Raw genomic sequence first — 17,545 nt, forward strand, 5'->3', positions numbered from 1 at the left:
TTTTTTTTGGTCTCAAGAGGCTGGACACCAACAGAGAAGAAATGGTGACCGTTCCATTGCTTCTTTGGGAACAACAACTCTTCCTCCCATTCTCCTGGTGGTGTCTACACACTTATCATGGGCATGGGGGGTAATAGTGTTTGGGGAATGGGGCTCTTTGGAGTGGAAGGGGATTGTAAAATGTTGCCTGAGAGGAGGTGAGTGTGTGTGTGTTTGTGTGTGTGTGTGTGTGAGAGAGAGAGATACGGAAGTCTCTGGCAAATGACTTGTTTGTCACATTACCCTCTCTATATGAAAGCCATGATGGCATCAAGACTGTTAGGACTGGCCATGGCAAGCTCTATCTTCTGTGTCAACTCAGGATCACTAGAGAATTATTCCAATGGATGGAGGATCACCCATCAAAGCATAGGGTCACATGAGAGAATGATGCATTCTTGTTAAAGACTAAATAAAAGAGAAGTGCAGAAAATAAAAAGGTGGAGTGTCCATTACTAAAAAATAAATAATAATATTCATTTCCTCTAAGAAACCACAACTAGCTACTTGACATGTATCTTTGCCAAATGTTTGCCCTTGTGAATTTATATGTATATATATATACATATATAAAAATAAAAATAAATATATAATATATACTTAATATTAATATATATTTATATATTTATATAATAATATAAATATATAATATATTACATAATATATTATATATATTTTGGATAAAATATATATATTATATCCAACTTTGGATAAAATATATATATTATATCCAACTTTGGATAAAAAAATTAGATTATTCTAAGCTGAATGAAATAATCATGGCTCACAAAATGATATTATATGTATAAAATATATATGATATATAATATATTATATATAATTATATATAAATTTAAATTATAAATATAAATATATATAAACCAAAACCAATATATATAAACCAAAAGGAACATTATTCTATACATACATATATAAATATATATATATAAATATATATAAACCAAAACCAATATATATAAACCAAAACCAATATATATAAACCAAAAGGAATATTATTCTATACATACATTTCTGTACCATGCGAGTAGAGTAGCAATGCCTATATTAGATGTAAGCACATACAACCTTTGCACATAATATGATGCGTACTTTTCATGGATATGTGCGTGTGTTTTTCTTTTTACTGATTGCAGGATTTTCCATGGACAGGCATCTCAGTCCTCTACTGACTTAGTCCTTTGCTGATGGTTGTTTCCATTAGCTTGCTGTTCACAGACTGTGCTACAAAGAATATCCTTGTGCGTACATATTCCTGTCCTTTAGTAGGGCTGCTGCAAGATACATTCCTAGATGTGGAATCAGGGCACATGCTATCTAGGTCCAATATTACGGGCCTTTTAATGTTTTGCTTCATAGCAGCTTTTAATTACACGCTAAGGAGTTTGAGCAATACAATTCTGCACCAATTTTGGATAAAATAATTAGATTATTCTAAGTTGAATGAAATAATCATGGCTCACAAAAATGAATACATTCAGTTTTTCCACCAGTCTTTTGAACTTGTCTTCTGCAGAAAGGACTCTGGCTCAGTGTACATTCCTTATTGTTGAAACTGTGACTGGCAACCCACCTATTAACTAGCTCAGCTTTCACAGTTAACCCAGAAACAGACTTAGAGTATAAACCTATACGCCCCACATGTGGGCTGGCTGTCTTTTCCTCCTGTAATGTTAGACATTTACTTTGTGGAGCACGGATTCTTCAGAAATAAGGTAAGATATCCCTGTTCCTCTGTACAGAAAAGCACTGAATTTGGAAAGGAGTGGGGAGTCATGCTATTTCCATGGTTCTCAGCTGTCAAGGTGCCTGGGGAACATATGATGAGGTCTGTAGAACTATCAATTCCCAGGTCCACACTTGAAGATTCTGATATGAGTATCTTTTTTTTTTTTTTAAGATTTTATTTATTTGAGAGAGAGTGAGCAAGAGAGAGCAGGGGCAGAGGAAGAAGAAGCAGACTCCCCACTGAGCAAAGAACTCCACATGGGACTCGATCCCAGGACCCTGAGATCATGACCTGAGCCGAAGAGGGGCTTAACCAACTGAGCCACCAAGACCCCTCTGATATAAGTGTCTTAAACAATCATTGCTTACAATTTGAGAACAGCTGGATGGTGTTTGGGATATAACTTTGCTAGTTTAAGAGTGAGTGTGTAGTTATATCAAAGTCTAGTTTTGGAACACAGTTGTACCATTTACTTGGTGTATGCTCTTGGCCAAGTTGCTTAACCTCTCTGAGCCCTGCTAGAGTTTACTCTTGAATAACATGAGGATATTAGTGGTATTTAAACTGTACTGTTTCATTGTGAGTATCAAATGAACCCTGCTTAAAAAGCACTCAGCCTGGAGTAGGTCTCAAATATGTTAGCAATTGTTATTAAGAACGCTTCATTTATGACCAATATGTACTATGAATACTCTTCTTTTTAAAAATTTTTTCATTTTTTAAAAGATTTTATTTATTTACTTGACACACAGAGAGAGATCACAAGTAGGCATAGAGGCAGGCAGAGAGAGGAGGAAGCAGGCTCCCTGCTGAGCAGAGAGCCTGATGTGGGGCTCGATCACGGGATCCTGGGATCATGACCTGAGCCAAAGGCAGAGGCTTAACCCACTGAGCCACCCAGGTGCCCTAATACTCTTCTTAATAATATCCATCATCATAGTGAATTTTCCCAAATACATATGTTATGATTTCATTTATTAAGTATTCATGATGTCGGTGACCCAGAAATCCCAATTTCCCTCCATTTCACATCTGCCTGTTTTTTGCCCATTGTTCCTTTTGACCAGCGATTCTGACTTTCCGGACAAAGGAAACCAAACTCAATGCCAGTTTCCTTTTCAAAAGACCATCTTTATTATTTCTCAGGGCTGAACACAGCACTGAACAGAAACATCCCATACATGTACACCAGTCCAGTGGCTCGGGTGCCACTTCTGCCTAGAATAAACGACGACAGTCACACAGTCGTCACCAATCACAGTGCAAGTGAGGGGAGCAGGGGAGGGCGGCGAGGAAGGTGTCTTGGGGTCTCTCGGAGCACACGGTCCCAGAGAGTGACATTGAACATAAATAACAAAAATTAAATAGTATAAATAAATTGGAATTTAAGTTAGAAAGAATCCCAGAGTGTGGCTGTTTGGCAACAACCAGCCCGCAGGAGAGGTAGCTGTGGAGGTTGTAGGGATGTTCCCAAGGCTCGGACCTTTGCTCCTCAGGCAGCCCACTGAGGTCACTGGGTTCTCAAAGCTTCCGGGCCACTCAGGCATTCAGCTCCAGGTCGGTCACATACTCCTGGACCCAGGCCTCAGTGGGGTCGGCACAGAGCTGCCGGCCTTTTCTGGTCTGGAAACTGTGGAGAGGGGTGGAAGGATTATTTACTGAGGAATCCAGCAGTGGAACTCTGGGCCCGCTGTAGCCCCTCACCCCACTCTCTGCCCTGGACCCTCTGCCCATCTCGGTCTAGAGACCTCCTCTTACCGTCTCACCACCACCACCTCCTCCCAAGGGATCCTGCTGCCACCTCCTTTCTCCCTCCCTCCCCTCTGGGCTGGGCCAACCCTCCCTGACTTCGCAAGCCTCTGGCCAGGTCAGGTCACACCTCAGAGACCTGGGTCCTACATGCCATTCCAGGATGGCACCCCTGGCCAGTCTGTGCCCTCGGGTGCTGCCCCAACTCCAGACCCTCCCCATCTCCCCCAGAGGCAGGCAGGAAGACTGGCACTTACATAACACCAGGCTTGGAGCATTGGCTGCTGGTCTCAAAATAGTCGACTATGAACTTGCGTGTAATCTGCTTGGAGACGTAGGAGAAGCAGCAGGCTGTTGGGGTGTCGGCACCAACTGGAGGAGGAGAGAGAATGAGCCTGAGTCACAGTTCAGAAGGAAACATCAGACCTGAGATTGGATCTCTGAAAGGATGAGGAAGACTCGGAGGAAGCCAACATTGCTCTGGGTACGGGCCGGCAGACAGGGTCGCTGGAAAGTGCTGGGTGTCTTTGCCTAGAAGTGTGCCTGTCTCTGTTCTGGCTTCTGTCTGGGTCCTTCTTTGTCCTTGACTCTTTGTCATGGGCAGACTTTCTTGATGTGATCCAAACATCCAAGAAGACTGCTCTTTTTTCCTCTCTCTCTGGAAGTTTTGTCTGGCTCAAGGAGTCATGCATGCCCCAGCAAAATAGAAACCTTGGACATCTTTCTTATGACATCCAAGGGACAGAGCCCTGGGGAGACCTCTGGGGGGTGAGGGGAAGGATGACCCCACTGAGAGGTCACCAGGCTTGGATCTTGCCTCTTACAAACTCATTTGCTTAGGGTCCCTATTTTGCCACCTGTAAAATGGAACTCCAACTCCCCTACCTCCCCCTAGCTCTCAGATCTGGGGACTGGGGCAGCTAAGACTCCTTTATAAGACGAAAGTAAAAGTCTTGAAGAGAAATGCCACAGTTTTCAAGCCCTTTGAGAAGCTCCCTTTTTTCTCTTGGGGGCTCCCAAGGCTGGGGAGACAGAAAGAGGAGTGGTCCGACTATGGGGACAGGGAGTGGAGACAGTTGTGACAACAACAGAGACTCACATGGTGCAGAGAAGACCTGGCTGCAGAGGGCCATGGTGCAGAGGAGGACGGCGAGGGCAGCCCCGGGAACCTTCATGTTGCTCAGCAGGGTACGGCGTGTGGGCTCGTTTGTCCGGGGGGTGGGCCTGGGCACTGGCTGCTGCCTCCGTCCTTCTGGAGTGTGAGCAGATCTCCCCTGCTCTTTATAGCAGCCCTGGTGGAAGGGGAAATGGAATCCGGGGGTGTGGAGGGAAATTTTTAAGCACAGTGGTGTCACGCTGAGTATTGCACAACTCAAGGTCCTAGGGGACCACAGGGGTTCAGGATATCCAAGAATAGCTTCTCTGAGCTCTAAGTTTCAGCCCGAAACTCATGACTTGTTCTGGTTTCTTGTGAGGAAATGGTTTCCCCCGTGAGCAGAAGGAGAGGGCCATGTGTTGACCCGAGGCTATTCTTAGGCAGGATCTTCCCATAGGAACTGATCTATACGTGAGCTCGCCAGCCCTGTCCTTCCCACAGAGCTGAGACTTCTGTGCTTCCTCCACTGCAGGGCAGGGAGTGGGGTGATGCAGAGGGTGCCACGCACCTGCCTCAGATGCAAGGCACTGACCTGGGGAATTCTCGCCTGGGGACCTGGAAGCATGAGATCACATCTCCATTTCTCGTCCTGTCGTCAGACAGTCACCGGGTGACTAGAGGCTCTGGGTTAACATTGGATGAGGATCAGAAAGCACAGGAGATGTGGGTGTTCAGATGTCAGGAGCCTAAAAATATTTATACCTTGTAGCCTAGAAAAGGCATTTCTAGGAACGAGTTCTAAAGAAACAAACCCAAACACAGAGGCATCTTTAAACAAGAAGACATTTGGGGCGCCTGGGTGGCTCAGTGGGTTAAAGCCTCTGCCTTCGGCTCAGGTCATGATCCCAGGGTCCTGGGATGGAGCCCCGCATCAGGCTCTCTGCTCAGCAGGGAGCCTGCTTCCTCCTCTCTCTCTCTCTGTCTGCCTCTCTGCCTACTTGTGATCTCTGTCTGTCAAATAAATAACTAAATAAAATCTTAAAAAAAAACATAAAGACATCTGATGCAGCATCACTCATGATTCTAAAACAAGAAAACCCAAATTCTCCTCTATTAGGGAAGGATAAAGTAAATGCTGGATTGTTCGCTTCATTCATTAAACTAAGTGAAGTGAAAAGGCGTAAATATATCATAACATCAGTTATAAAAAGGTAAGATGAAAAATTGTGCAAGATGAAGAATTATACAAATATGTGTATGTATGTGTAGCCACACATGTATGACAAATACTATAACCATGTATATATATGGGATATAGATGTAAACACTAGGAATGGGAAAAATAAAAAGCATTGGGAATAAATGTCACAAAGCACCAACAATAGCTATATTTGTGTCTATGGTCTATGGATAATTAATTTTTTTGTTTTCCCCTTTTTCTAGATTTTTTTTTTCCTAAAGTGAGAATGTATTACTTTCCTGGTCAGCCTACCAATCTATGAAAGCATTTTGTTTTAAAACATTTACAGTATTACCATTTGTAAAGTTGTTAGTTTGAAAGAAATTTTTGATATACTGAAATTTCTGTCCAATGGTCTTTGTTAACATGAAGTTTTGATTTCCATTTCTCTGAACTCTTTTAAGAACCCGTGTGATATTTACATAAATAATGACAAATTCAAAGCAGTTTTCGTATTCTTTTCCAGTCATAATTTCAGTGGTGTGAAAAGGTCTCCTTTTCAGGCAAATCGACATGTTTTTTTCTTTTCTATCTTTTATTATCCTATTATTACATAATTAATAAACCTAATGCACAGTTGGCCTTTGTCCTCTAGATGCTCTCAGTCTGATAGGAGCAGGTAGAGTATATAAACAGGCAACTATAGCATTTAGCAGAAAGTGCCAAGATTCCTAGGAGAAAAATTAATGGAAGTTCATAGCACCAGGAGGAGGGAGAAATGACCTCCCTCAGGACAGTCTGGGGAAGACATCACAGAAAGGAAGGAACTTTGCTTGGGTCTTGGAAGGTACACAGGATTCAAGCACATATAAGTGGGTGTGGGGGGGTAGCAGTAAGAGGTCCAGCTGGTACTGTGACAGGTGTGGACTTGCCAGTTCAGAGGGAGGAGCAAGAAGTTTAGTGTAGCTGTATCGTGGCGGAGCGACCAGGGACAAGGAAACTAGATTGGGGTCAAATCAGGAGGGTTTTGAAGTCCCCCAGAAGGGGCTAGAACAATGGTGAGAGTAAGACATAAGCAAAGTGAGGTCACACCTTAGGAATTCTCTCCTTCCTGTGTGCCTACGGGTCCTGCTCTTAAAACACATGGGCTCGGGATGCCTGGGTGGCTCAGTTGGTTAAGCGTCTGCCTTGGGCTCAGGTTGTGATCACAGGGTCCTGGGATCAAGTCCCACACTGGGCTCCTTGCTCAGTGGGGAACCTGCTTCTCCCTCTGCCTGCTGCTTCCCCTGCCTCTTCTCTCTCTCTGATAAATAAATAAATAAAATCTTAAACAAATAAAATACATGTGCCCTCTTTTCATCCCATCTCTAGGATTACTAATGCTGGTCTTGAGAGAGGCTAAGGCAAGATCAAGGACCATGGCAGGTTACCCTGGGCTTCGCATCTAAGTGTCTTCCCTTGTTACTGTTAATTCCAAAAAAGGAGTCTATCACTGGTTTCAGTGGAAACTCTAAATCATATTCAGTGCCTTCTCCTCTGCCCGCCCCCTCTTCCCCAGCCCTCAGCTGATACCCTGAACTGCACACTCTCATTCACTTCTTGGGGAACCCCCTTCAAACTTGTGATTCAGTTTCTGAGAGCTGGATGCTATCAGTTGGGAGGGCCAGAAGAAGGAACTGGAAACTGCTGAATCAACCTCTTTCCTGATAGTGGACCTGTAGTTACCGTACCAGCCACATTGCATTGTAATGAATTATTTATGCAATTTTCTCTCCAAAAATTGAAACCATGTCCTGTTCAGTTTAAACCAAATTCAAATCATGTCTTATTGGTTAATTTAAATCAAAGGCTAGCACACAATTATTATAAAATGATGAATTGTCTGAGATCATATCCCTTATATTTTTGTTCTTCTAATAAAGGTGCTTTACTGAATATTCAATTTTATCTTAGTGTTTATATATTTGTAAGTCTTTCCATATTAATCCTCAAATCAGAAAATAGCCCCTTGTCCTATGTGCTTTTCCTGGATCAGAAAATAACATACTTGTATACAGAGTATGTGCTTGGTATGCCTATGTTGAATGAAAACTATAAGGGGGTCTTCGGATGATTGAGTTGGTTGAGTAGGTCTTAGAAATTTCCTAGGTGGTAAATTGATGTTACCAGGTGAAATGACTTTCCCAGGCTCACACAGATGGCTTTGGTCAGTTTAATGTTTCCCTGTCTGTTCTTTGGCAGGTTATCTCCAAGGGTGACCACAATGCTTGACACATAGTAGAGCTTAATAAATATTTGGTGAAGGAATGAATAAATCACTGATTTGACCAACAGTGTGTGTTATGCCCAAAGTCCCACTATGGAGCTGACATACTAACAGGAAAGAAAAAATCAGAAGGGTCCTTGTGTCGAGGTCTTGATCTTTGGTGGAGCACCCAAACTCTCTCACGTGGTGGTGACACAAAGTAGCTACAGTAGCATGGCGGACCTTTTGGTTTGGAGGGGCTTCATTTGCGTCCTGGTTTTCTGGCTCATTCCAGCCTCTTTGAGGTCCCATCCCAGTCCAAGAGAGTATCCTAGCCATGAGTGCAGGGAATTTTGGTGGAACAGTTCATGTTTTGCAATGTCACTGCCTTGTTCTGCACAGCTCACCCCTTCACTGCTTCCCATGCCCTGGCCCTGCTAGGTGGGTTTCCTTCCCACTTCCGGCTCTGTGGCCCCCACTGTCTTGGGCATTGGTCCCAACTCTCTCTCTTCAGCAGCAGGAGCTCCATGGACAGCCTTGCTGATAATGACAACCTGTTTGACCCAGCCATGGCTCCCATTTTTAAGGTGTGGCCCCACTTTCAGGTAGGCAGAAACTATATCCCAGAGACCTCTTTTTAGCATCCTAGAGAGACAGTGTCTCATTAATGGGGACCCTTCTTTCTACAGCAAGGCCCTTTGTGATCTTGGATTCTTCTTATCATTCTCCTCTGGCCATATTGCCTATGTAATAGAGCAAGGAATCCCTTTGGTATTGGATTAGATCCATCCTTGCTCCCCCTTCTCTGTTCTCCACTCAGTAAAAGGCATCTCTACCTACAAAGCTTCCAAGCCAGAAATCTGGGACTCACCTTTGACATCTCCCTCCCTCTCATTTGCATCTATTCTGTATTTGAAATGAAGTATGTCTACTTCTCACTGTTCTCACTACCACTGTCTTAGGTCAGGCCCTCATCATTTCTTGCCTCTCATCATTTCTTACTGCTCTAAGAGTGTCCTTTTAACTGTTTTTCCTTCTAGTTTTGCCTCTCTTCAGTCTGTTCCATCGCATGCCATCCAAAGTGATTTTACATCTCTATCTCTCTCTGTTGAAAATATTTCAAATACCCTGCATGGTTTCCAACATGAAATGGAAGCTTCCCCTCCATGACCTGACCCCCACCTCCCTCCTTGGTCTGTTTCTTGCCACTTTCAGACTTCCTGGAAACTTAGACTCAGCCCTGTGAAACACATGTAATTCCTTAAAAGTGCAGGCCTCTCCTTTGCTTTCTATGAATGAGGTGTCGGCTCCTCCTTCTGGGAGATCACAGGGCAGAGTGAATTCCTATAAGCATGGGTACATCCCATGATAGCTGCAGAGATGAGTATTTACAACAAATAAGGAAAGCCATGGTATAATAAATTCCCTTAATTTTCTAAGGACAAGGGAAACCCATGGATTCTACTCTCCAAAGACATGCAGAATGCAAAACTGTAAGACATTTTACATCACAATAACAGAACTTTGGTTTTTAAGCTTTTAACATAATTTTTTAAAAAACTTTTTATTTATTATTAACATAAATTTATAGTAAGCACATTTCCCTTTTCTGATTTACTTGCGCTCTGGAGACAGACCTCCTTTTTTTTTTAAGATTTTATTTATTTATTTGACAGAGAGAGCGATCACAAGTAGGCAGAGAGGCAGACAGAGAGAGAGGAGGAAGCAGGCTCCCTGCTGAGCAGAGAGCCCGATGTGGGGCTCAATCCCAGGACCCTGAGATCATGACTTGAGCAAAAGGCAGAGGCTTTAACCCACTGAGCCACCCAGGTGCCCTAGGAGACAGACTTCCTTGATGTCAGTTTCCAAATCTAACATGTAATAGCTCTGTGTTCTTCTGTAAATTAATTACCTCTCTGTGCTTCAGTTTCCTCATGTGTGAAGGGGGATAATGGTACCTGCCTCAGAGGACCCCCCCAGGAGGATAAAATACATTAGCATCTATGAATGTTATGTATAACATAACATATATGTATAACATATGAATAACAGGCTTTAAATATTACTGGCTCTTGTAAGCACTGTGTTAGTGTTAGTTACTATCGTTACGTTAGTGTTATCTATCATTAGATATTACTGAACTATTCCAGTTAATCTATTTCATGTATTAAAAAAGGTGCAGGTCTCTTGTTCTTTGCCCGATTAACCCCAGCCCTATACTTTTTGCCTGGTTAATCATTCTTCAGATCCCAGCTAAATTTATAACAGAGAAATGTTAGCACAACCTGCATGGCCTGACCTAAGTAACAGAATGGTTAATTATACAATTTTTAATAAAATTTTGGTATATCCATGCAATGAAATACCATGCATGCCAATTTGGAGTAACTTTTATGTTTTTTAATGACACGGAAGAATGTAAAGTAACAAAATAAGATATACTAGTTCAAGAAAAAATAGTAACAGACAATAGTAAAATACAAAACCATATACAGAATGCTGGCTCATTTTTATTTTCTTATTATGCTTTCCTATGTTTTCTAATTTTTGTAGAGTGGTGATGTATATTTTCTATGAGAAAAGACAAACAAAACTCAGGCATTCCCTTTCTTGACATTTCACCATCACCTTCCAAAGCATGTATCCCCAATGCCTGAAACAGTGCCCAGAATACAGTAGACACTCAGTAAGGTTTTATTGAATTAGATTTCTTCTCTTGTTGGATATTCTCTGTGACCAAACTGGGAAGAGCTTGAAACAGGTATAAAAGCACTGTTGGAAGGAAGAAAGATGGTTCCTAAAGAATACTGAAAGTCTTCCGAACCCTGGTGAGGCTTTAACCTTCTCTCAGGAAATGAACATCCCTAAAGTCACTGACCTCCACCCTTGACTGCAAAGAGCAGGCTGTGGTGGGTGACGAAGACCCATTTCCTCTTTAAGAAGAGTGAGGCTGCTGGCTTGAGGGGTGGAGTGATTGTCTCTGATGAACTGCTTCGATCACCTTCCTGTCTTACAGATTCCATCCTGAGCCCCCACACTTTGGATAATGTACTTGTTTCTTCCTTCTACAATCCAGTTTCTGCTCCCATTTCCCTGAGTGACTTGACTACCACATTGACAAGACCAGAGGATTTACCTATATTGGTTTATTGTCTTGGCAAAGTGACCACACAGTTAGCTCATGTTGGCGGTCCAGTCTCAACATTTGCTCTCTAGTTTTGGGCATTCCACATCCTAGAGGCTAGTGTTCTTGGTCCTGACACCCAATAGTCTCCCCAATCCTCATGCATCTCAGTACTTTCCTTCTAGGTGGGCACAGAATGTTGGGATTGATTGCTTCTGTTTCCTGCTCCTCAACAGCTTTGTAATCTCTTCAGAGGGTCTGGTACCTTCTGGGACTTCCTATGTGTACAGTCTCAGAGGGTCATACCTATAAAGGAAGTTCCAACCCAGAAGTTGGAAGACTTTGGTTATTGACACACATCCTGTGTGACCTTGATTAAGTCTTTGAACTTCTCTGAGTTTGTATTCCTAATCTGCATAATGGCAAAACAGATTGGAATCAAATAAAACCATGGATGAGGATCTGCTGGGGGAAATCAAAAGTACCGGGACCTCTTCAAGGTCCTGTTACTACTGTGGCTAGTGGTCCTGTGTGTAGCCCTGGGAAGCTGGCAGGACAAGATGAGAAGACAGATGTGAAAGTGCCCAAAATGGAATTATGAGCACAGTGCTAGCAAGGGCATAAAAGGCGAAACCTCTGTGTTGCCACGAGTGAGGGGAAGTGAAGGGTTTCCCTGCTCAGGAGTGAGGAGGTGGACACAGGGACCCGTGGGACCAGTTAACTCTTGCTGCCACTCCTACAACCCTAAGCTGGAAAGAGCTGAGTCTAGAAAAGTTTCCTTGATGATAAAACTACTGGATATGTGGGTGGAAGGCAGAAGAAAGAAGAGAATTACCCCATCGAGGTTGGGGAACCACATTTTGGATAGAGTTTTTCAAAATGATCAGTTTATTCGTACTTCATTTAGCTAAATGGAGTTCACATCCTGAGTCCATGTTACCTGTCACGTCCCCTCCCATTAAAACTGGTAGTTTGGCTGCCTCTGGACACCTATTAAGCAAATGTCTATTGAATACCTACTGTGTACACAGAGATAAGCACAACATGGTGTCTGTACCAAGGAACTCCCTTTGATGCAGAGAGGGAGACAACCAAATACGTTCTAGTTGATATGAAGGAGGGAGCTCTGGGAGAGCTGTAGGAGCATAGAGGAAGATAGAGAATTTAGTTGGAAGAGAGGTGGGGGAAGTTCTCTAAAGAAGATGAGCCCTTTTTTTGTTGTGTATTTGAGAAGGATTTTTTCTCATTCTCTATTGACTATTACTTAGTAATAACCTCCATGCATAAATCTCAGAAGCCATTGATTCAGCTTAACATATTGATACAAGCCTTTGTGCTTTTGGTGTGGAATTTCACTGGTGTGAACACAGCATTATTGTTGGGACCTTCACAAACAAAAGATTTTATCTCCATGAGCCAAAGGTCAAAGCAAGGCTAGGAAGCCAAAGTCAACAGTCAAATTCATTGTGTGGCTCAATGTAGACTAATTACCCATTCTTACCTATGATCATTGTCCTGTTGTTCCAGAGAAGACACCTTCGTAATCCCTCCACAGCTTGAAGATCAGCACACCCCACTCATTTAGACAGAGGACTCCATGTCAGACAGAGTACTCCAATGACAGGGTCATTGGTTGAATGTCAAGTGCTCCTTCTTAGTGCACAGTGGGGTTTAGACTTGACTGGAGACCATTCATTGACAGCCAAGGGATGGCCTTCTCCACCCTTTGGGCTCCCTGACATTTTGTTTCTACCTCTGATATGACACTTACCTTATTCCATCTCATGACATTGTTATTTCTGTCACTGTCTCCACCGTCACTAGAGTAAAACCTCTGAGGGCAGATTTGGGGCTTCCTTCAGCAGATGACTACTCAACTGAGTTGAATGGAAATGCCACGAATAACAAAGTCTGTAGATTTGGGGGAACATTAAGACATGTCTTCCTGGGGGCACCTGGGTGGTTAGTGGTTTAAGCTGCTGCCTTCGGCTCAGGTCATGATCTCGGGGTCCTGGGATCGAGTTCCGTGTCGGGCTCTCTGCTCAGCAGGGAGCCTGCTTCCCTCTCTCTCTCTCTGCCTGCCTCTCTGCCTACTTGTGATCTATCTCTGTCAAATAAATAAAAATCTTAAAAAAAAAAAAGACATGCCTTCCTTCCCTTAAGGCAAGGTGCTTGATGCATGAACATGCAATCCCATCAACCAGGAGAGACAAAGTATCACAGAACCTCAGAGCTGGAGATGGAGGACTTGGTAAAGATTGGTACGTTGGAAGCAAGGTTTGCACAAAGAAAAGGGTAAGGACAGGATGGAGGAAAGAAGTAGAGTTTGTGAGTGTATAGGTGGTGGTGGTTGGGGAGTGATGAAGTAAGATGACATTGAACTTTATTTAGTAGCCCTGAAGTACTCCAAAATGCTACCCTGATCCTTCCTAGCCCACATTTGTACAGCACCCAGGAGGCCTGGCTCTCATCTTTCCCTTTTCATTCTTCCTTCTCAGGGCAGAGGCAGGTAGCCATGTGAGGTGGGGGTGAGCAGATGGGTCAGCGTGGGTGAGACGACGGTGGACAGAGATCTTGATCCAACCACTGAAATTGCCCCCACATGTACCACACCATGAATTACTGTGTTCTTGGCCTTTGTAAACTTCAGGTGGTCAGCAGCAGCTGCCCAACCAGGCAGGGGTTTCCATAAATGCAAGGAATTCCCTATGGATGGCTGGGGAACACCCACATGCTTGGATTACACATTTTATCCATAACATGGATAAGCTCATTGCTAGGTATTTCTGATCCCATTTTTACACTAGAGAATTAGTCTTTATTTGGGTCTTCCAAACTTTATTCTTCCTGAGCTTTTCCCCCTTTTCTATTATCAGTCAACTGAACATACTGAAATCATTATTTCTTTTCTGTTCCCCTCTTGTTCTGGGATGGACTGATCCAAACTCCTTTTTGATTTCAGCCCTAATAAGATGTGTCTTTGTGTGTGGCACTGGCCCTAGTGGTCGACATTTTCTCTCTTTGTGGTCACTTTCTGTATTTGTACTGGAAGCAATGGGGTGGAAAGAAAATAGATTTTAGAATCAGATGAATCTCAGTTCAAATCTCGGCACTGCCACTTAACAGCTGTGTGGTCTGGAGATAGTGAATCTTGCTGTGTGATCCTCCTTGCCCTAGGGGAATAATCACAGTCCTGCTCAGGGGTATGGTGGGGTTAGATGTCATGTGTACGTGGCAGCTTGCCCAGTGCCTGGCCCATCATAAATCTCTAAGTAGAAGTTGTAAATGTTCCTGAGCTGCCCTGCTTTGTCCTTCTGCACAGTCAATGCTTGGACTCTCTCTTTATGCCCAAGGAAAATACAGGGTACAAAGGTCACTCAGCTCAGCAGAAGGAGTCCCAGGAATGGGACATGGAGCCCTGGCCGCCCCTTCCTTATTGAGGCCAGGCTTGCAGCAGCCCTGAAAAAACTGACATGAAGCCTCCAGTTTCTGGAGGTGCCAACCCCCAGGAGCAGCACGGTTCTCATTTGCAAGCCTCTCCGGCAGGTGTGAATGTTTCATCCTTCCTCTAGGGTTTGCAATTCTCTCCACAACCTTGATGACTGCCTTTGGTGTACCACTTCCCTCTATGGTGCAGCCCGTTTCTTCTCCACTACCCTCCCTCATAGTGATGACATCGCCCTGGGGAAGAGAAGCTGTGAAGTGCTGCTCACTGTCAGCTAGCTTCAGTTTCCGTATTGGCACCATGACATCATCTCTACCCTGGAAATTCCATTTGCCCTCCTGTGCCTCCAGCTCTGTCCGAGGCCTCAGAGTTCCTATAAAGAGGGGTTCCCAGATCAGTTTCAGCACAGAACACAGTCAGGTTCTGAAGCTTCTGGACTCGAGAGTCTCAGCTCCAGGAAAACCTCTCCTTTCTCAAGACCATGAAGCTCTGCGTGACCGTCTTTTCTCTCCTTGTGCTCGTGGCTGCCTTCTCCACCCCGGCTCTCTCAGCACCAAGTAGGTCCACTCTTCCAGCCGCTAACTTCTAGAGTCATGGTGGAGGCAGTGCTGACTTTTCTAACTCGGGATGATCTAACGGTGGCATCTAGGGATTGGACAAAAGGGAGACGGGAAGATTTCCAAGTAGCCTGCTGTTAAATGTAGAATCTGGTAGACATTAAGTAATAGTCAAGTTCCTGTTTTCTTAAGAAATAGCAACAAGTAGACTCATTTAAGCAAGTTCCTGTTTCCTTCCGTGCCTTGGTCTACCCATCTGTAAAATAGAGGGAGGTAGACACATGCCCTGAGACTAAGTCCAGCTCCGATCTAGAATTCTTTCATGCCTTTCTTATGTTCTTCTATTCAGAATAATACTCCTACTTAGGGTGAGTGAGATTGGATACAAGGGACCATATTTTGGGATCTGGTTGTTCTACAGAGATGGCCACTGAATATCTATTATTAGAAGCCAGAATTAACAGTCATTATAGAGCTTCTGTCTCACCCCTGCGTTTCTTTTCAGTGGGTTCAGACCCTCCCACCGCCTGCTGCTTCTCTTACACCCTAAGGAAGCTTCCTCGAAACTTTGTGGCTGATTACTTCGAGACTAGCAGCCTCTGCTCCCAGCCAGCCGTGGTGTGAGTATAAAGTATCAAGTTGGTCTAGGAGGCAAGGGTGAGGGTAGGATGAGAAAAGGGGACCTATTTGGGGGAATGTGGAATCAAGCAGTAGGGAGGCTGGTCTCAGGGCTGAAGCCCTCCCAGAAGTCAGAGAGGATCAAGTCATGAAGTCACCTGTTGAGTCTGGAGAGGGCTGGGTCGGAGCCAAGGGAGAAGAAAGAGGTTTCTGGGGGAGGAACTTAGCCAGAAGCCAAGAAACCAAGGAAAGTAAAAAAGATGATAGGAGATGTGGGCTGATTTCTTAAACCATACTTAGAAAAACACAGAAAAGTCATTGCTGGGGGCAAGAGAGAATGAGTGGGTTGATGTATCCTTACTGATTGCAAAACTCATTTGTTCCTAATCTGGGCAACCCAGGAGGTGGAACCAAATCTAGAATAGAAGTTAAAAGGAGCCCAGTTCTAGCACCACCGCAGGAAGTGTTTCCCCATCATTAGAGCTGTCCAACATGAACCCTAGTCAAGTGGAGGAAGATACATACCTACCATAGGCAAGGATCCATGGAATTCTAATCTGTTCATTCCTTGTCCCACAGATTCCAAACCAAAAGGGGCAGACAAGTGTGTGCTAATCCCAGTGAGGCCTGGGTCCAGGAATACATGGACGATCTGGAACTGAACTGAGCTGCTCCGGGTCTGGGTGCAGGAGGTCTCCAGGGAAGGTCACCTGAGCCCGACTCTTCTCACGAGACACACCTTCTCCACACTCGTGACTCTTCTCAATAGCCCATTCCTTCTCTTAATTTAATCTTATTATGGGCTGTGTTTTTGTATTTGAAGTTATTTCTACTATTTGTTTTGCCAAAGGACACTTTATCCCCCATGGGGATGGCCTACTGTCACGGTTTCTCTGCTATTGTAGATATGTGGATAATGTAACTGATTCCATGTGTTTTCAAAATAAAACTTCTTAAAATTACAGACAATTTCTTTGCATTTTAATTTGATTGGGGGTGAAGGGCATTGCCTTGCATTATGACTGGGACCAACTACCGTTTCCAAACACAATAAAAATGAGCAATTACTGAGTGCTTACTATGGGCTAACAGGTCTGAAGACATGACCTCACTTAACACTTTCAATGGGATTTTAACTCCCTTGTAAAGGACTGGTTATCTCTAGTTTCACATATGAGGAAAGAGAGGCACAGAGGTGACATGACTTGCTTAGGCTTGTAGGTCTGCTGGGGAGCATCATGAAAGGATGATCCAGAAGGAGAGCTGTGATGCTAAGGTTTACAGGTCAGTGTTCTGCAGGACGTTGTAAATAGCAGCAGCACAATGTAGAGGGAGGAAGAAGTAGTTCAGAGTCAGAAAAATGGGTCTGCCTAACTTATTACCCACATACCGTGAGGAAAGTCATCTTGCCTTCCTGGATCTCAATTTTCACACCTGGAAAGTGGGGGCCTCGAAGGGCATTTTTTTTAAATTTTATTTTTTATAAACATATAATATATTTTTTCCCCAGGGGTACAGGTCTGTGAATCGCCAGGTTTACACACTTCACCGCACTCACCATAGCACATACCCTCCCCAATGTCCATAATAACCCCACGCCCCCTCTCCCAACCCCCCTCCCCCCAGCAACCCTCAGTTTGTTTTGTGAGATTAAGAGTCACTTATGGTTTATCTCCCTCCCAATCCCATCTTGCTTCATTTACTCTTCTCCTACCCCCTTAACCCCTCGAAGGGCATTTGTAAGG

At 43.9% G+C, this 17,545-nt stretch overlaps 2 protein-coding genes across 2 annotated transcripts; one reads left to right on the top strand and one right to left on the bottom strand.

The window, feature by feature from the left end:
* Positions 1–2,964: 2,964 nt before the first annotated feature.
* Positions 2,965–4,817, bottom strand: LOC116858482 (C-C motif chemokine 3). The gene is made up of 3 exons (XM_032843291.1): positions 4,635–4,817; positions 3,793–3,907; positions 2,965–3,416 (listed from the first exon to the last, which is right to left on the bottom strand). Exons 1-3 carry the CDS (start codon positions 4,708–4,710, stop codon positions 3,326–3,328), a joined length of 282 nt encoding a protein of 93 aa, XP_032699182.1. The 5' UTR covers positions 4,711–4,817; the 3' UTR covers positions 2,965–3,325.
* Positions 4,818–14,916: 10,099 nt separating this feature from the next.
* Positions 14,917–16,759, top strand: LOC116858481 (C-C motif chemokine 4). The gene is made up of 3 exons (XM_032843290.1): positions 14,917–15,182; positions 15,688–15,802; positions 16,380–16,759. Exons 1-3 carry the CDS (start codon positions 15,107–15,109, stop codon positions 16,465–16,467), a joined length of 279 nt encoding a protein of 92 aa, XP_032699181.1. The 5' UTR covers positions 14,917–15,106; the 3' UTR covers positions 16,468–16,759.
* Positions 16,760–17,545: the final 786 nt, after the last annotated feature.

This window comes from Lontra canadensis, unplaced genomic scaffold, assembly GCF_010015895.1.
Source record: "Lontra canadensis isolate GAN:19392208 unplaced genomic scaffold, GSC_riverotter_1.0 scaffold137, whole genome shotgun sequence".
In the NCBI taxonomy this organism is placed as follows: domain Eukaryota; kingdom Metazoa; phylum Chordata; class Mammalia; order Carnivora; family Mustelidae; genus Lontra; species Lontra canadensis.